The sequence below is a fragment of the Centruroides vittatus genome, unplaced genomic scaffold (genome assembly GCF_030686945.1).
Source record: "Centruroides vittatus isolate TY-2023 unplaced genomic scaffold, ASM3068694v2 contig_488, whole genome shotgun sequence".
NCBI classification, from domain to species: Eukaryota; Metazoa; Arthropoda; class Arachnida; order Scorpiones; family Buthidae; genus Centruroides; species Centruroides vittatus.
The window spans coordinates 447,903-469,598 of NW_027122276.1; the positions used below are offsets into that span (position 1 = coordinate 447,903).

Consider the following 21,696-nt stretch of genomic DNA (forward strand, 5'->3'; position numbering starts at 1 on the left):
CCGGGATCCCGGGAAACAGTTCACTTTTATCCCGGAATCCCGGAACAAGCAAAAGACCGAGAAATGAGAAACCCCAAACAGTAGTTTACGGTGGAAAGCAACATGGCGTCCTCCATGGCTCAAATAGTATCGTTTTGGGGTCCGTTATATGGTTTTATGAATGAAAATTTAGAAGTTGTGAAAGGACAAGTTAGTGCACGCGATGATGTAAGTGTCTTTTCGAATGGTAGCCGGCATTCTAATTTTTTTCATGGCTATTTTGAATGCTCTTTCAACAAATAATCCATTTTATGGTTAAATTTTACAATTTGGACCCTTCTTTTGACTTTAAAAGCTCATATTTCAGAATTGTAGATTCCTCCATCACGATACTATCGATAGTGAGGACGCCGCCATCTTTCTTTCTTTCATCGTCGTTCCTAAATGCCTACAAACAGCAGCGCACTCCCGTAGTAGCGGAGACGCAGAACGACCGCTATTAATGAACGCACCCAATAATGTCGTTCCCCGTAGTCTTCGTGGTAAATGACAGTACTCTGGACTTTGTACCAATTCGAATCCTACACATTAAGAGGGTACCGCCAGGTGATTTGCGAATTTTCTTCAAGTTTGTGAATACGAAGCAAAAAATATTTTCCAATATTCAAAGATTGAAACGCATAAATGAATCAGGCGATGTCAATAATACAAGACTATAGTTAGACTTTTAAAAATGTATTAATTTTGCGCTAATTAAGTACGGCGGATACAAGGTCCTAGAATATATTCTAGGACCTTGAGGCGGATACTGTTTCAACCTTTGATTTAAAAATAATTAAATTATGACGCCAGGTGGCGCTGAATTCCGCAACATGTGGAATTAACACCTGAAGTTTATTATATTAAATATATTTTGTTTACGTACGTAAGTCATTGAAAAAGTTAGTTTCTTTGTTGTAAATATTGATTTTATGCAATAACATATTCATTAATATTTTGCAGGTTTTTCCAATCTTAATATAGACATGTACTGTATTATCTGTCCTACATTATTTATTTTTCAAAACTCAACTGTCTAAAAGATAATAAGATAAAGTGTTAGTGATTAAGTGATTCAATAAATAAATTGCAAAGAATATTACAATTTTACGAATAAATAATTAATCAGTAATCTAACTGGCCAAATTGCTTTCAGGCTACATTTTAACTTTATTAAATAGTATAATTTGCCTCGAAAGTATACAATTAAGACTCTTTCTTGACTCTTGAACCATGATTAATACAGTCAACCCCTGGCTTACAACTAGTGCATTAAAAATATTTTTAACTCCTGTTAATCAGTTGCACTTGATAATGGCATAGTACAACAAATAAATAATAAATGTAATAGTGTAATGGGCAATAAACATGCTCTATATAACAATAGCTGATAAGTTTATTCGTGTTTCACTTGGGCTTATGCCAATAGCACCCAAAACTAAAAATGAAACTAACTTTCCAAGAAGTTGATTGGCTAGAATAATCATTTTAATTTTAATTTTATTATAAAGATAAGCTGACCAGTGGCCAAGCGGTTCTGTCGCTAAATACTGGGAGTTCGGTTACGGGTTCTTGCCGCACTCAGACGGGCTGGCCATGTGGAGTTTTCTGGGTTTTCTCCACATTAGTAACACCTGAATAGGGGCCAGTTTCCCTTACAAGACCTCCCGGAAGGCATTCTTTCCCTTCGTGTAACACCGTGCTCTAGAGAAGGCAATAGGAAACCACTCTGGATGTAACTTCCCCAGGATACACCTTGGCGTGTTACTAACCACTTATTAACCTGTGCCAAGTGCTCGCTGATGTCAGGATGTTCTGATATGGCACACAGAGTGAGAGATAAAGATATAATGGATTAATAATAAATTAAATAAAAAAATTAACATAAAATGAATTTCATACAAAAAGTTGCGTACTTGTGTATGTGGTTGTCTGTGTTTCTATGAATCTTTGTGTTAATGAAATACTGTAATTAATTAATTAAAATATTAAGTGTTGATTTAAAGTGCAGTACATCTAAACAGTTTTATCATATTATATTGTGGTACATATGAGCAATAATTTGTTACAATATACATAAGTGATATTAAATAGAGATCTATGAGCAAACTTGGAAATAGTATCCCATTAACTTCATTATTTTTGTTTTATGACAAGAGTCTCTGAGAAAGAATAATTAAGTTGAGAACTATTGAAATTAGAATTAATTTTGAAATTAATTTTAAATTTAAAAGTTTTTGTTCAAATTAATCCATCAGTTTATATTTCTGAATGACTGTGAAAAGGTTGGCATGAATTTTCTCAATAACTTGATACTTTAATAAGTTAAATAAATTTTTGAGTAGATGAATTCATTTTGAAATCTTTATCTTAATTACCATATTGATTTTTAGTAGTTATATCATTTTGTTTCAGATAATTTATTCTTAATTACATTTTATTAAATAGTAATGATAATAGACTCATGTAATTACTATTAAAAGCATTTTTAGTCAAACCTAATGTAATTTAATGTCAACTATTTTTAACATTATCATTATAGATCTATTCATAATTTTATTTTTTGAATGTCTATAATATTACATTGTTTTTTATTTATTTATTTTACAGTAGAAATATGCAAATATATGATACCAATGGATATTAAATTAGAAAATCTTGAACTTATTCACTTAGGAAGAGAGTCAAAATTTGATTTAATTCCTGAAGATGACAGTTATATTAATAAATCTACAGTAAGTTGATTTATAAATTTTACTTTTTTAACTATTATGTATACATAACAAGAGAAAGTATTGGAATCATATCAAATTTGACTATTTCATTTAATATCTCAGGATGGGGTAAAGATTAAGAAATGAAAAGTGGAACATTAGCTTGTGTTTAAGGAGTATTGATGTTAATAAATTTTGGTGGTTAAAGGTTCAGGGGATGGGGAGACAGTGAATAGTCACGTCATATCTGAAGAGAAGTTGGACTAATGAAGATTTTACTTGTTATTAGCATTTACAGTTTTTTATAAACCTCATCTATATCCTCAAAATTAAGCTTTTTACCATTTTATAATAGTAAAAAATATAAAAAGTTTTTTATAACAAAATCTCATAACATGTGGTGTCACACACAATTATATTCATTATGCTTAATAATATAAAATCATTTTTTAATAAAATATCTTAACAATCAGGAATGTTATGCAACTTGTTGCTGGATTTTTGAATATTTGATTTCAAAAATGTAACTAGAAAGTAACCATTATAAAGGTAAAGGGGCCTAGGAACCTGGTCTCTCTTACCTTTGTAAATAACTCAACTAAGAAAAAAGTTCAGGAAAAGATTTGAATGTAACAAACCTTCACTTATGCACATGAACTCTTAAATATTGTATTTATCTGCAGCACTAGTGGCTACATACACAGTGATATAGGGATGAATATAGATTTGCACATTTTTATTTGGGTCCCCCTAATATTAGTTCTAGTTATGGTACTGTTTGAGTTTTAAAAACCCTTTAACTTATAAAAAAATTATACTGCTTGAAATTTTAAGGGAATCAATAAACTATAAAATGAGAAATATTTCAATTTGTTCTTGAATCAATTTATAAATAATATATGGAATAGGATACAAAAATACAAAACGAATTTTTTGTAAATATACATTTTGTATATTTTTATTTAGTAAATTGAATAATTATATACAGAAAAACCCTGAATTATATGAATAAATGAGAGATCCAGATTAACTATCAGGCTAGAACTTGGCTATTTAATCATATAGATATTCATCCCAAGTTGTCATAGTGAGTAAACCTGTATTGTTATATCTTGTAAATTCATTGATCTGGAAGTGAGATCTAATTGAGTTCTGGGAAACAGAATTGGTACCACAACTTCATTATAAGCAGAAGTTATGGGTTTAAGTCTTCCTCAGGATCAATTTTTTTAGAATAATCTGAATTGATTAATTTATTTCTAATTATTAAATTTAATGTAAGATGATGGCAAAACTGCCTACCTTTAGTTCAATTTTATAATACCTGTATACTTAAATAGCCAAGTTCTAGCCTGATAGTTAATTCAAGTTAATTCAGCTCTATCATATGGTAATTATATGTAATAGATTTGTAACAAGCTTTGTTAGAGCAATAATTATTTAATTAAGTAATTATAATGATTATTTGTTAGTTTAGAAATTCTTATAATGTAAAAAAGATTGTAAAAAAATTGATTGTAAAACATGATATTCATCTTTCTAGTTTATGAATTGTCCAGTTTATGAGAATTCATAATTCTGATAAACTGGACAATTAAATTGCAAGTTATATGTCTGATTCTAACTTTAAGATATTCTTTTCTAGATGTTTACAAATTTAATTAATTATTCTAAATTAATCATTGATATTACTTTTAGTATTATGTCTTTAATATATGAGTAACTCTGACGTTAAAATATTCATTTACTAACACTAAACTATTCATTTACTTTATTAATGCTATTGAGTTAGCAGTGTCAAAAGTAAATTGAAATGAAACCTGCAATAATTGATTTACAAATGTAGTCAATATTCTCAATTAATGAACTAAAACATTTATAAACTGGGAATATTGACTATATATGTATGACTATATATATATATATATATGACTATATGTTAATTGTTAACTTTATCATCATAAATTTTTTGTTCAGTATCAAATTTCTACACTTTCTTCTACTATATCATTTTCTTTGACATCAGATTTTCATTTTCAGATTCAATCATTCATTATCTGACTCAAGTAACATCTGCTGCAATTCTTTCTCATAAAAAAACATTACATTGAAGGAACATAAATTGTCTTCTTAAAACTATCTTTCACATTCACCCTTGACAAAAACAATTTTCTTAGTCTCAAGTGAAAGGATGTCTATATGATTGAAAAAATTTTTGTTCTTGGTAAATGTTAAAGACTGTTTTAAGAAGACAATCTGTGTTTCTTCAATGTATATTTTTAATATGTAAACAATGTCATCCAGTTTTAATCAATCAATCTTTATTGTTGATTTGATCTGCAATAATCTCCATTTTCAAACAGAAAACAAAAGAACATCTAAAAAACTAACAAATTACTTTATTAGAGTGTAGTGTCTCAGGCACGATTTAAGGTACTGTTGAGAAAAAAAAAGTTTTGCCTAGCAAAAACGAACTGACAAAGCAATTCTAGATAATTAATGTTGCCAATCCCTTTAAGGTAGTTACTCAAAGTTGCAGGTTCTATACCATTTCAAAACAAATATTTAAAAAATTATTCTGAATGTATTTGTGAGATTAGCTGTGACCTCCAAAAAGTTAAAATTTAAAGTTATATCAGCTTTTATTATTATTACAGTTTTAAAGTTAATAATAATAAAAATGCCACTAATCCCAAACCAGTCTCTAGCAATTTATTACTTCTTAGATAAATTGAATAACTGTTCAGAAGGTTGCTTGTTGACTAGATTGGGATCCTTCCCTTTAGAGTGTAACGATGATATACAATAAAGCACAAGGCTACAAAACTACTCTTATAAATTTTTAAAAATTATTTCATTATTATTAATGCAAATTAATTTTAAACATGGATTAGCATCTTATATGAAAAGTTTTAGTTGGAAAAAATTAACTTTAAAAACAAATCATAATCATCATTAAAAGATGAAAATAATAGAAAATTGCAAATTTTTTTGCTCAAACTACAATAGAAGTTACATTATTCGTATGCCTAATAGAGTTAATTGTTTTTGTTTCTGAGAGAAAGAGGAAAGCAGTTAATTACTACAATTTAGGTTTCAAACCTTTTTTTTTTTTAAATATTTGAAAAACTATAATATTTTAACTTATTCTTTTAGTTGGTTTTTGATCTTCCCCCTGTACTACCTGATTTATCTGAACAATTAGAAGAAATTTTAGATCACCCAGAAAAGCTTTCTATTTATGATTTAGATAATGTTCAACGGTAAGAGAATTAATCATTGAATTAATTGCTATTTTTAAAGTATCAATTATGTTTCAATTAATTTAATATTATTTGTTTTATTATCCATTACCCATACTATCCATTTATGAAAATTAATAATTTTTTTTATTTAAGACATATACCTCGAAAACCAAATATATCTTCATTATTTACAATGGAGTTATGTCCTTTACAAACAACTTTAAAAGCTGAGAGGAATATGACCACTGGTGAAGTAATAAAGTTTAATGAAGTAAATAAATTACTTTTATAATTATATTTTTTAGTGCAAAAATTATTACTTAGTATTTAATGTCTGTTATAATATATAAGAATATATTAATAACATAATAATTGTTATAATCATATTAAAATTGCTTTTCCTATATATATTTTAATAATGTTAGATAAAATTTGATAAATGTAAATATACTAAAACGTTTATTTTGAATAATAATGCTAAATTATTATTAAACTTACATAATATACCCAAACTCTAGCAGTAAACTGTAACCTGGAGACAGACATCCACACATATCTGGACCAGACAAAACTTATTCACAATTTAAGTAACGAAGCACACATATGACACTTGTAAATAATTGAAATTTACAAGGCAATAAGTGAAGAATCTGCTATAAAGACAGCAACTCTCTGGTGAAGGACCTTATTTGAGATTTAAAAAATTACATCGTAAGATCAGACATGTCACTAGCACAAACCAATCAATTGGAACTTATAAGTGCTGAATTTTAAAGATTCCAACATATGTGGAATTCTATTTTTACAAATTAAAACATTCTTTACAAGCATTGTTCTAAGTTCAAAAGACTTCAGAACCTGAAGATGGGGCTTAAGACCACCGAAAACATTTGTTCTACAGTGTAAATACTTGACTTTACTGCTGGAGTTTGGATGTATTATGTAAGTTTAGTGTTTCTCCAGTTACAATAATAGTATTTAAATAATTATTAAAATATGTTTTTATAACATATATTTTGTCTTACGAAAGTGTATAAAAACATTAATTTTTATAACATCTATTATATTAACATAATATCATTCAAAACAGGAATTCTTAACCATTTTTCTGTCATGGACATCTTAGATGTCTGTTGAAGCCTGTGGATTTTTTCTCAGAATAATGCTTTTAAATGCATAAAATAAAATGTATAGAATTACAAAGGTAACCAATCATATTGAAATACAGTTATCAAAATACTAAAAACACAAATTTGTTAAATAATAATATACTAGTTGTACCCATCAAAATGTTTGTTGTAAACAATTGATAAATTACTGTTAAGAGGGAAAATAAAGAAGGAAATAAATTTATTTACATAAAATTCATTTATATAAGACTTGTAAAGTATCTTGGTATACAACATTTTTTGTGTAAATACTTTCATTGTTAGGTAAGCTATTCATTTCTGAATGCAAATTAAGTCAACAGCATTTAATCAAATGTGGTTTCTCATTTCCTTCTTGCCTATCTGTAAGAGTTTTCCTTTGCTTAGATGCCATTTTATTTGAAAGAAGTGACATCACTCTTCCTGACTAGACTTTAATTGATGGTCAGATGTCTGAGCAGTTAAGGCAGTGTTTTTCAACTGGGGTACCGCAGCGCCACGATTGGGGTGTTGCAAAGTTTAGGACCTTTAGGCATTTTCATGGAAATTTACTTAAGTGTAGTTCAAGATAACTCATCATCAGTATTTTGACAAAATTCAATGGACTTAAATTTTGATTTTAAACACGTAGAAACACTATTTTTGTATCAAAATGCTACTTCACACTGTCAATTTTTAAAATTTTTTTTCCCAGGGAGGAAGTCCCCCCGGACCCCACCCCAGCATTGTGCATAATATTCATTTTTGCAAAATGTTCATCTGCCCCCGTTAAGTGTTTCTTTATTCAGATTCTAGATCCACCACTGGTCAAGGGTGCCACGATTTTTTATTTTTCAATCAGGGGTGCCACTCAATGAAAAAGGTTGAAAAACACTGAGTTAAGGTATGAATCTACCATTCTGGAGATCTGGGAACCAATTCAGATGAGTCAAAAAATCCCAGAAATGTTTTGGCGGTGATGTGTCTTGGATATGTCAGGTCCTACCCATTACCACTCAGCTGCCTCATTGTGGGCTTCATAGAACTCACAACATACTGTAATTGATTAAAAGGCACTCCTAGTGCCCACTTTATGGATTAATTAAGGATGTCCACTATAGGATGGAAAGTAGGGTTTATACAAAAACTGATTTTTTAAAAACCGGTTTTTGAATCTCAACTTTTCTACAAAGGTTTTGAATTTTCATCCCCCCAAAAAAATGGAGATAAGGGATACTTACAACTTATCTTACAAGTTTTTAATTTATTTAATATTTATAAAATTTCAAAAATATAACAAAACAAAACAAAAAGAAAATGCTAGATTATCACATTAAACTATAAAATTTACTCCATAGAAAACCATAAAGAAAATGAATAACAATGAATGCCTAAAAAATATTATTTTATCTCTTATTTTTCCTAAGAAAATATGATTTTAGAAAGCAAAGAACGTCTATAGATCTATTACTCAACTGTGTCCTTATTTTGCAGACAAAATTGCCGGAAATAGAAAAAAACTCTTTCACTTGCTACTGAGCTGGGTTTAATCATCTTTAGAGTATTAAATAATGAATCTAAATTTTTCGTTTTTCTGTTTGTACCCTCTAATACTAAAAACTCCTTTTTAGTGTGTTAGGGCTTGATGAAGTCACTTCTTCAGGTTCTTTAAGATATTTATGTATTGATTTTTCCATAGTATTTTTTAAAGCTATGGCTTGATTTTCTTTTTTGCCTCTTTTTTATCATTGCAGTTGTCTTCTATAGAATAATTTAGATATAATCTCAATAATATTTGTCTAAATAACTTAATGATATCAGATTTTGCAGCTAGTGGATGAAATACATTAGAAGACTGTCCAAATGTTATGTGGATTTTGTAAATAAAAGAGAAATGTTACTAATTCCATTTGTTTTCTCTCTCGAATTCGTACCTCTACAGCATGTAACAACTTGGAACTAATTTCAGTTTTCAAATTTTTCAATTCACATAACAGAAATTCAAATATGCCTTCACTTGTTAAAATAGGATGGCAAGATTTGCATCTTGTTGTCCTAAGGCAGTGTTTCTCAAACTTTTTTGTCTGGTGGCACATTGAAATTATTAAATAAAATTCACAACACCCCTATTATTATTATTATTTGCTTTTTTACAGTTAATAAAGATATGAAGGATGAAAAGTCTTTGAAAAAAAATAAAAGTTTTTTAAAGTAAGTAAGTTTATTTCCAAACAACACAAAAATATTCAAAACAAAAGTTATTATTATATCTGGTGATAAAATGAGCTCTGAATTTTTGATGATTTACTAGTGCTAATTGATTCCTTAGCTTTGCTACCAGTAACCACTTCTTAATCATTAGAATCTTCACGTTTTCTTTTTTTAATGAAAAAAATTATTCATAATATTGAACGACATAATTTACTTCAATATTTTATTATAAAATTTAATTACAAGTTAATAATTTATTTGTTCTTGTTGTAAAGAAGAAAAATATTTGTATATGATGCTTTCTCATTATTGTCTGAACATATAACAATAATAAAAACAACTACTTACTGCATTCAACGCATTTATATTGCACTTCTACTCGCTGCAGGAACAGAAGAACAGACAACTAGTAACTAGTTCGTTTTTTTTAAAATAGTACAGTCAAACCTGTTTTTATGCGCTCTTTTTATGTGCGATTTTTTTAATGCGAGTTTTTAATTTGTGCGGTATAGTTGGCGACTAGTCTCGTGCGATTCGTCATGTCTTACGTTGACTTATTATAGCTAAATAAACTTATTATAGCATAAATGCACTTATTATAGTAATATTATTGCATGAATATGCGAAAAATGAAATAATTTACTTTTTAAGTCAACAAAACACCACCTGGACAAAAATATGTAAAACAGACGATAGACCAGACGATGCAGTCAAGTGCTGACATCTGTTGTCAATAAATTCTATTTCGTACGGTTTTGAGTTATTTTCTATGTGAGACTTTTTTTATGCGGTCCCTGTTGACCGCATAAAAAAAATATTTTTTAATTGTGTTGCGAAAACTATTATTTACAGCCATTCGTGAAGTTTCGTGAGATTTTTTTAATGCGTTTTTTTTAATGCGGTCCCTATCCCCCGCATAAAAACAGGTTTGACTGTATTTACGTATCACCAATTACTGAGTTATTGAGACAAGTGGCGATGTAACAAGATTAGTAGAAAAAACCAATATTCATTTTTTATAATTGTTTTAATTATTTATTTAATTTAATACTCTAATTCCATTATTTTAAGTAATTTTAATTTAATTATTTAAAAATTTCGCGGCACCCTTGTGGCGTACTTGCGGCACCCACTTTGAGAACCACTGTCCTAAGGTATCAGCTGCTAAATGTATTGATCCTAAAACTTTAAGCTCTACAATTTTACAATACACCTATCCCTCGATTTACACGGTAGATAGGTTCCTGAGAAAAACGTGTAAATCGAAATTGTAACTTTTTGAATGTAAAACTGTGTAAATTGAAAAGTATGCAAAAAATGCATAATTTTGTTGTTTATTAATTATGAATTTTTATTAGTTTTTTTAAGGTACATAAATCAAACAAAAATATTGAAGGGCAAAAAAATATATTCTTTTATTAATTAAATACAAAGTACAAAGGAACAAAAAATAAAATCTAAAAGATTCATAAAAAATTATTGCAAGGGTTGATGGCAGTTATCATTATTCATCACCATCATTAATCATTGTCAATCTCTTTTTCGTGACTGGTTCGAGGTCACTTTCGTCAGTCAAAATGATTTGTGCCGATTCGATGTTTGAAGTAGAAACATTTACTCTCCGAGGAGATTTGGTAATGAAATTTGTTATTAACATTTGCTTTTGATTTCTTGTTAGATCTTTATAGACCTCATCATATTGAGCCAAGCAGTGATTAATATCATGTTGGAATCGAAGAGCCCGTTCAACATTTGAGTCATTTTGTACAAAATGATTACCCAATTTTTTTCCCAATTCGAGTCCTTCACAGATGACTTTTGCTGTAAATGCAACTGATTTAAATTCTTCTTCATTGGGATCATTGTCACAATCACTAATTTTATCAACCATGTTAATTAAATCATCTTCACTTAGTTCTTTATCAGCCACTAGTTCTGCAATATCTCCTTCAGTAAAATCGTCGAAACCTTCTCTACCCAATGAATGCACCAATTGTACACTTTGAGAATATTCATCCTTTAATGGTGAAATATAAGTTTCATCTTTAGCTACATTTGGCCACAATTTCTTCCAACAGCCATTGAGCATTGATTGCTTAATCGCGGTATATGTTAAAGCAATATGCTTAACACAATCTAATAACTGTTAAAGATTCGTTATTTTCTATTTGTTCTAAAATGTGCGTGAAGGCTTGTTTTATGTATAGAGCTTTAAAAGTCGAAATTATCCTCTGATCTAATGGCTGTAATAATGAAGTCGTATTCTTTGGTAAAAATATAACTTGGACATTCTTATGTTGTAGATCTTGTGGATGACCCGGTGCATTGTCAATTAACAAAAGCACTTTAAAAGGCAGTCCCTTTTTATTTAAATACTTTTTGGCATCTGGGATAAAACTTTTGTGAAACCATTCATTAAACATTGCAGCAGTAACCCACGCTTTCTTATTGGCCTTCCAATAAACTGGAAGATGGTTGATATTTATTTCTTTAAATACACGTGGCATTTTTGATTAGTTAATAACCAATAGTTTCATAATGTAATCTCCTGAAGCGTTGCTACAGAAAAGAATTGTTATGTGATCTTTTGCTGCTTTATGACCGCTAACTGATTTATGAATTTTAGACACATACGTCCTCTCTGGCATCTTTTTCCAAAATAACCCTGACTCATCAGCATTGAAAACCTGACCAGGAGTATATGAATTGTTGGCAACAATTTCAGAAAATTTGTTGGATATTCTTGCGCTGCATCTGCATCGCCAGATGCCAGTTCATCTTTTAATTTTAAACTATGTAAAGAGTGTCTTGGTTTGAAAGATTCAAACCAATCATGACTTGCTGTGAAAGTCTGCTTCTTTTCAGATAAAGAAGAGGATGATAACTGCTCTTTAATTTTTTTGTAAATCCACAAAGCTTTATTTGTAATAGCATTGGCATCAATTGGCATCCATTTTTGAGTTTGGTCCTCTATCCCAGGGATGGCGAATCTATGGCATGCGTGCCCAAAGTGGCACGTAAGAGAAATCATCTGGCACGTAATGTATCATATGATTTCTGTCCTTTTCAATCATCCTTTCTGTTTATCACCTGATCATCCTTTTTTCAATCAGATTTTTTACATTTATTTGAATTAAAGCGTATTTGTTTAATTTCTTTAAATATCATTATTCAAAGTCTAAGACTTTGGCATGCGTTAACATCTTTAAAGCTAAGTATGCTTACAATATGGCACGTGGACTCAAAAAGGTTTGCCATCCCTGCTCTATCCAAATCATTAATGCCTTCTCCATGTTTCCCATTGCAATATCTCTGACATATGAAGTTGTGCTAGTACTTGTACTAGTGCAAGCTGCTACACTCTTTCTAATTGAGTTTTCATTTTTTCTTATGGTTCTTATTGTAGCTTCATTCATGCTATATAATCTAGCAACATCTATTACTCTTTCTCCATTTCGTAAACAATCCAAAATTTTTATTTTGGTTGCTAAAGATTTTGGTTGCTTTTCTTTTCACTTCTTGCTTATTTATAATTTCTTTCGACAAAATAAGCCTACAAATATTACTCAAGATATAAAATATGTAATTAAAAATAATGTAATCGTTTGTTACTTACGAATATGAAAAATTAAAATTTTCTGGTTAAAAACGAGGGGATACTATAGATTACTATCTTTGGAATTTCGGGACTTTGAGTATATATCTGAACTGAGGGGACCGAGACGAGTTCAATGACACCCTACCTTTGGACCGGAAACGAAAAATAAAAAAGTTATCATACTTTTTTCCGGCAATCGCGCGATGATAGGAAGTCGCGTCGCTCTCACCGCTAAGTCGGCCTTGCTATCGCGATCGGGAGTCGCGTTTCTTGCCGTTAAAATTGCCTTTAGTAGACGTTTTCCCCTTTTTTTTACTTTGTTCAATAACTACCGTGAATCAATAACTAGTGACGTTTAGCACATGGTGGCCTGCCGGCGGCTTTCCTCCGAGAGGTCAGTTGAGAGCACGAACAGTCGGAACGGCCGCCACGTTCGCTGCCATAAGTAACATTAACCGAAATGGCGATTGCGCGACGATCGGAAGTTGCATTGCTCTCTCCGCTCTCGTATCGCATGTTTAACCCTACTGGAGATGACCGTAGTCCGACATCATGGTTTGCAGACTTTACCGCAAGATGACAGTACTAGCAACTATGGTGCCATCTTCGTGAGAGCATTAAAAAAGTATGGTAAGTGAAAAAGTATGATAACTTTTTTATTTTTCGTCTCTGGTCCAAAAATAGGGTACTGTTGAACTCGTCTCGGTCCCCTGAGTTCCAATATATAATCAAAGTCCTGAAATTTCATAGGGGGTAATCTATAGTACACCCAAAAACGATGTGCAATGAATGCAACTTCATGCATATGGGGGAATATCCTATATCAGTTTATTGGTTTATTGGTTACTATTTGACAGATTGAAATTAAACTGCCACCTAGTACCATAAATATCAACTATATCTTATAATTAAGGTGGATTGATATATAGATTGGAGTTAAAAATTGTTCCTTTTGATCATAGCCAGTTTATTTTCAACATTTATTTTTAAAATTTTTTAAAAACAGTATAAAAGCGAAAACGTGTAAAAAAAGTACCGTGTAAACGAGGGATAGGTGTACTCTGCTTCATTCCACGTGTGAGTAGCACAGATGTCATTCAAAGCTAAAACAACACATTCTTTTAAGTGCACAAATCTTTCTATTGTTTCTCTGTTGTTACAAGATTTTTCCATATTGTAGGGAGAATTGAATGCTTTTTAGGAGTAGGGAAATTTTTTGTTTTGTAGTAGTTAGTTTTATGAAACTTAGTATTTAAAAATATTCCCATTTTATACCAGAGACCTTTTTTGTCAAAAAGTTGATGTTTTTAATCAAATAATTAATTAATTTTTGTTTAAGTCTAGGTTCAAAAACTGGTTTTTTGGTTGAGAAAACCCAGTTTTCAAGTTATATAAATTTCTTTAAAAAACGGCTTTAAAATTGACAAATTCTAATGAAAAAAATCAAAAAGAAAAAGAAAAAAATACTAAAATTTAATTTACAACAATCTTTCCATTAATAACATAAAATGAAAATAATTGAAAGTCAATGGAAATTAAAATAGTAATTGAAAATAAATGAAAAAGTGTCAATGAAATAGATTTAGCCTTAGCATATTCTGTACCTATAGATGTGCAATTGTAAATATGGCATGAAAATATCATAATTTCTATTGGTTATAAAGCTATAGAGACTACTGTGGTTTATTTCCTATATTCACATTGAATGAAATGCAACTAAATTTCAACTAGAAGTTAGCGACAATGAAGGTATAATGTTTTCTTATCAAAGTTCATACATTCCTTGAAATCTATCCATGATTACCAGGTAAAGAACTTTTGATGTAAAAATACTTTCACAACATTCATAAATATCATAAACTAATCAAATAAACAAATAACTAAAACTACCAATGTTTCTTAGGCTAATTTTCTGTTTAACCTAAAATAATTTAATAAAACAATTTGGTAATTTTATTTTTTATCAAATTAAATTTTAAGATTGTGATGAAAGTTTTAAAAGTTCAACTTACATTTAAAGAATAGCATTTGATGTCAAATTTTTCTGAGTATTTTCATAATGAGTTCTAACTTTTAATAAGAAATTTATATTCATTAAATTAGATAATTTAAATTTGCATAAAACAAAATACAATTAATTTGGAAATCAAAATTAATAATGCAAATTAATAAGTGTAATTTATTCTGAAGTTCTAGAAATTACAGCTATTAGAAGTACTTGCTAAAAAATTTAATTCTTCAGTTTAATAAATATTTGAGCATAGTACTCAGTTTTTCCCTTTTTAAATATTATTTTTCTATATTAGATTAGTTTTTATAAATTATCTTATAAAAACTACTTTCGTTTACATATGATGGTTATTTATTAGGTTATTATTGAAGATGATGCATCAAATTCAAAAAATTCAATGTCATTTAAACGAGCTCCAGATGTGACCACAGATGTGAAAGGAAATCCTAATAATCTTCCATTTTGGCCAGGTGGTTTTGATGATTATTCTTTTGAAAAATTGAAGGATAATATTCAGAATCAAGATATTGACTTTGTCAATGGTCAGTAAAATATTTATTTTAATAAAATATATAAAGATCCAATTAGAAAATTGTTAATTGATGTAGTTTATATAAATATATATTATATAACGTTTTATTTAAATAACTGTTTAATCTATTGAAATATTTAAAATAAATATCACAAATTTCTTAAAAATTTATGTCATTTTGTTTGATTGGAAATAGATATTCATAAAATAAAATTATAGTTATAGTTTTATGTTTTTACTTAAATCTTTACATCTTTCCTAACTAAAGCTTGATAAAACATTTTTATATGAAATAAAAGTACTTGATAAATATATTTAAATAAAAGATTTTATATCTCCTTAACACATTGTCTGCCAACTACAAATCATTATGTAGTTTGCAATTGAATAAAAGATGTCATCTATGAGATAACTCATTTAAGGTTTATTTGTAATCTTACTTTATAAGGTTTAAATACTTAAATCTTATAAAACTTAAGTGTATTCTTTCTAAAAACGTTAATTTTTCATCAAATTAATATATAATATGTCTTTATATTTCATAGAAACTGCAATATTAATAATAAAAACTTCAAAATGTACTGGAAATACGAGTTATGTTTATTTTAATAGTTCTGTATAACTAATTGTGTACCAGTTTGAATTGAAATTACAGTAGAGAACCGAAAATCGGAATCAATTGGGGACTGGGGTTGTTCAGATTAGTGATTTGTTCGGATAACCGATTATGTACGAATAAATATATTAACCTGTCCGATGTTTTCTCCGTTGCGTGTCGCTTCGTGTTGAATTTTCGTCGATTTTAAGCCTAACGAAAATTTTTATAATGATAGTCGAGGCTATCGTATCGTTAAAAATATTTCTGCATTTTGTACAAACAAAATAAATATATTGAAGAATATAAAAACATGAAAATTATACTTTATAAGTAAATCTAGTATCAAAAACGTTCGATTCAGCCCGACACAGTCCGACTGAAAATCGTTCCGATTACCAGGGTTCCAATTAACGAGTTTCTACTGTAGTTCAAATTGATTTTTTAACAGTCAATATTTTTTTGTTAAATAGTAAATAATGTGTTTAGAATAATACAGAATTTAAGCAGTTGACAAAAACTTAAAAAAAAAATAGATGTTAACAAAATGCAAAAAGTTCTACAAAATTTGTTTTAAAAATATTCAAATTTATAATTTGTTGTTCACAAATTTGCATTTATTATATTGAAAAATGATTTAAAAAAAATAAGAATAACTACAAATGGATAAATAAACAAACAAAAGTGATTCAAAGAACAAGAAACCATACAAAAATTAATTTCATTCTTTGATCTAAACTTCATACAAATATGCGACAGTTTGGAGTTTAGAATATTCCATAAATTTGGTTCTTCCTTAATTATCTTTAATAATTCATACTAGCCCACCATACATAAAAAACATTGCAATTACCATTCTGATTAGAAGAGCCTACATTCTTTCTTCAATTTCCTCACACTTAAATGAGTTACTCATTATAACAACAGCTCTACATAAGCAGGATATCTGTATGATATTTTTAGTAATTCATATTAAGTACTATTGCAACACTATTTCTAAATTATTATTGCAATAACTGTTGTATTTATTATTATTAATTTTATTCAGGATTCTGAAAAGTTGGGTATTCTCATTAGTGTTTGGAAAAAGCCATGCAATTTGTCAAAAAGTCAGGGAGTTTGCCTCCTTGGCTGCTTTGTTGATTTTTTTGCTGACAATATGGTTGACTAAAGTGTAGCCATCTGCAGTTAGCAAGAATTTAAATGTTTAGAATATTTCAATGTTTAAAAATATTGAGGATGTTATTTGCATATAGTGACATTCTGTTCTAAATTTCAAACATTAGTCAGTCTGATGAGTGATTTTGTATTGTTGAAAGTACTTGTGTTATAAAAAAGATTTTAATGCTATCTGACAATGTATGCATTTAGTACTATGTCTAATTGATGTGGACTTTGAAATACTATTCAACTGTATTAATTATGCAGTATTAAAATTTTGAGAGAGAAGTCTGTAATACACTTAATAATCTGACATTAATAAAACTTTTTAAAAATATTTTAACTTTCAAAATTTTTGACAATTACCAATTACACTCTCAATTTGAGGGCAGATTTTAATGAACTGAGAAAAAAATGATAACAGAGTACAAAAAAATGATAAATAATTTTAATTTAAATGGTATTATTTTTAATTTTAATAATTTTGAATGCATAACAAACAATGATTTTTTTCCAATTTATTAATATTTTATAAAACTCAGGAAATTTACTAAATTTAATATATATACATATATACTTTTGTACATGAATTATACAGGATTTGTTAATGAATAATAAATAAATACAGTAGACCCTCTTATAACACGGTAGATATGTTCTGTGTTATATGAATCCGTGTTGTACGAGTCACTTGGATTTTACAAATACATGAGCCGTTCACAGCCCAAAGCGATTAACTTACTTGTTATATTTAAAATAACTTTTTTTAGTAATCAGGCTTAAGGCACTACATGACAAAAATTTTTGTGGTTATTGAATAATAAATGTTTTCAATTGAGAGTTGAGTTTTCTTGTGGTTTTCCACAAGAAAACTCAACTTTCCTGCCTAAACTGTTCGTATATACACATGCCGCAGGATGGTGATCATCCAATCAACGTCCTCACTATGCTGGTAGCTCTCAAGTAGGTTCGCTGCTCGTCCACTATTGGTCCAGATTCGACCAATCCTGTTGGCCATTGACAATCTGTCTCATTCTTTTACCGTGTTATACGAACACGATCACAATTTTTCCGCCATTTTATACGAATCCATCTTATATGAACTTGTGTTATAGGGGGGTCTACTGTAATGGCTTTTTTCTTTTTTTCAAAGCCATGTAGATTTATCATTGTGGATAAATAAAAGGATAAACTACTTTAATTTAAAAAAACATTTTATTTTTAGTTTTAAGAATTCAGCAATTATAAGAAATATATAACTGTTAATTAGAAAAAATAACTAACTAAAAAATTGGAGAAGCAATAGCATATGTGCTGTTTTATTTTGTCAATATGCTGCACTGTAAGGGATGTGAGAGTCAAAGAATTTGTACAAAGTTGATCAGGGGAAGTCAGGGAAAATTGTGGAATTTAAAACAAATATTTGAGTAGGAACTATGTTTATTCTGTATTTCTTTGGATAATAGATATGAATTTTGTAACGTACTGTTGATTCCTCCAGGGATACTAATGAAATGTGAATATTTTAAAATATGTTTTGTATATAATGACAGAAAAGCATACAAAAATAATTCATTTTGTTTTTAACCATTTTTCTTAAAATATAAAAACAATGATGTTTAGAACATATTTTTTTAAGCTTGTCACAGTTTCTTTCTACATACTGAGTGTGAGTTATGTTACGTAGAAGTTTGTGCTCTACAAAACTATCATTTTGAGATTTTTTTAATATTAAATATATTTTTTAGAAGTTAATAATTATTGTTAAGTTAAATTTACAACAAAGTTTATAAATTTTATGCATTTATAAAGATCTATTAGCAATACCACCTGGATTTGAATTTGGAATGAAATTTGAGAAAAAGAAAGAAATTGAACAATCTGTAATTAAATTGTCAGATATTTTGTCTTCATATGATATATCTGAATTAGATTCAGTAGCAGAAGGATTTGTATTTGATAGTAGTGAAGATATTGATAAAAGTACAGTAAGTATTTTTTTTACTTTTTTTACAAATAGTTTATGAAAGATTGATTTTGTGTTCAGTAGCAATTTTTAAATAAGATGATATAATGGAATCACATTCTTTTAAAAATTTGTTATAAAAAATGATCTTGATCCTATTAAAAGATATTATATCAGTAAATTTTTTTTGATGATAGTCACAAAATTTTTTTTCTTGATTAAGTTCATAAATACCTTTCTAATTATTGATTGAAAAACAGTTTATGAAAAAGTAGATTTTTATTTCAATTCTTTTTTTATATCAAAAATAAATAAGATAAATGAAAACTAGCATGAAAATTAAACATAAATGCAAATTTTGGAAAATTCTTTAGGTTTCACATTAAAAAAATTTTGACATGCTGTATTTTATTTTGAAATTACAATTGAATTAAAATTCATATGATCATTAATACATCAAACTAAATTTTAATAGATATGTTTGTAAATCTATAGGAATTTGATATTTATTGAGGACTAGCTGACCCGGCCACGCGTTGTTGTAGCTCAAAATGTATCTGTTATAAATGTATAACACTTCCCTCGGGGAGGGAATTTCAAAAAATCTCTTCTTAGTGTACATTCTCTTGATGTACCCTATTAAAACGCATCTAAAATAATATAAATAGAAGCCGAGTTCTTCACAGTAAGCCTTAATCCTGTCCCTCTCCCCTGCAAGGAAATATCGAAAAATCCCTTTTTAGTGTATATTCTGTTGACGTAACCTATTAAAACGCAATTAAAAACGCAAAAAAACCGCATGTAAAATAGTATAAATAGAAGCCATGTTCTTCACAGTAAGCCTTAATCCTGTCCCTCTCTCCCCAGTGGGGGGAATTTCGACATGTATATTATATAAAAACATGTGCGTATTCGAATGCAATGTGGTGTCAGAATTTTAAAGGAATCGGTAGGAACAAACGAACGTTATATTTTATTTATATAGATAGATAGAAAATGATCTGCTTTAGTCCATTCTCACAGAAAAGCATAATGCCTCACAGAAAAGCAAACTTAGGTCGTTGGAAGTTAGCACCATCTGTTGGACATAAAAGCCTTAATCCATATATAAATATATTTTTGAAAGGGGGGAAATGGTGGTCTTCACATATGCCAGAAACCTTTGCGGGAATGTATTAAACAACTTCCTGAAGTTTCATGGCAATCGGATAAATGGTGTGGTAATGCATGAAGGACAAACACAGACAGACATACATTCGTTTTTGTATATATAGATTGAGGATTAATAAACATCACTAGAAATATAGAGTTGTTCAAAAATAATGTATTAGAAGATGCTTCCATGCATGTATGTACTGTATGGGGTACTGTCAAAGAAACATGTAATTTATGGTATAAATCATTGTAATCATCAATGTATACTGTACAGTTAATTATTATTAATTATTTAATAAACGTGTAACTTAGAAAACTACAGTATTTAATAATTTTATTATCGTTTTGCATTCATTAAATAATTAATTATAATTAACTATACAATAACCTTGATGATTTACACGTTACAGTGATTTACATGTAAATTTGACATTCCCGTAACAGTGGCACATACACATGTGCTATGTACGGATGCATCCTGTAATGCATTACTTTTGAGCAATCCTGTATATCAGGGGTGGCCAACTTTTGTGCACACAAGATCTACTTTTTATCGTAAAAATGTGTCGCGATCGACTTGTTGTCATAGGCATAGTCTAAGTGGGGAGGAAGAAGTGCGAAATACATACTATGTTTATACATTGTTTCAGTACGAAGTGCACTCACTGCTTATGAGTCGAGTCATAACTGTATGCATACAGTTGCGTTCGGTTACAAATATAATACATTAAGTGAAGACATCGCTAGCGATCGACCAAAATTGGCTTGGCGATCGACCGGTCGATCGCGATCGACTTGTTGGCCACCCCTGCTGTATATAAACATTAATGGATTTAAAAACTGTTTCTTCAGGTATTCAAATTGACACGTGTTATTAATTTTAACAAATAATAGTTGTAAAGAATATTGAAAAATTATCTTTTAAATCTTTAAAATTTTGTTATAGATTATTTATAAAAAAGAGTATATTTTAAAATTTATGTTGATAACATTCGGAGATTGCATTTTTATTTGCAATTAACCCAATTCATAATAATTTGGAAAGGCGTTTTTTTTATTTATTTGAAAATTTTGAATATCTAAAATAATTATTCCTTACATTAAATGTAAATAATTTGATTTGTGTAAATAATTACTCAAATTATAGTTGAAAACATTTAATTGGTCAACCCATTTTAAGTCAGGCCTGCCCAAGGTGAGTATAACTGAGACTGGTCATATGTCCAACAATATGCTGGTGCCTCACATTAATCAATCAATAAAATGTGAATACAGAAATTTTTAGTCAATTTAAAAATTTTATATTGATTACTGACAATATATAAACTATATTCTTGTGATATTTTCATTAATATTTAATTTA

The 21,696-nt window shown here is 28.8% G+C and overlaps 1 protein-coding gene across 2 annotated transcripts in view; it reads left to right on the forward strand.

Annotated features, from left to right (window-relative positions):
* The first annotated feature begins 901 nt into the window (after window positions 1–901).
* Window positions 902–21,696, forward strand: part of tst (twister) — a 50,941-nt gene continuing 30,146 nt past the window's right edge. Inside the window, exons 1-6 of one of the 2 annotated variants that reach the window (XM_067273762.1) lie at window positions 902–920; window positions 2,629–2,753; window positions 5,889–5,995; window positions 6,131–6,248; window positions 15,283–15,466; window positions 19,025–19,200. In XM_067273762.1, coding sequence (XP_067129863.1) covers window positions 2,646–2,753; window positions 5,889–5,995; window positions 6,131–6,248; window positions 15,283–15,466; window positions 19,025–19,200 — 693 coding nt within the window. In that variant the 5' untranslated portion in view covers window positions 902–920; window positions 2,629–2,645. Of the gene's footprint in view, window positions 921–999; window positions 1,077–2,628; window positions 2,754–5,888; window positions 5,996–6,130; window positions 6,249–15,282; window positions 15,467–19,024; window positions 19,201–21,696 lie in introns of those variants that run through there. The other variant, XM_067273761.1, reaches the window with a different exon arrangement.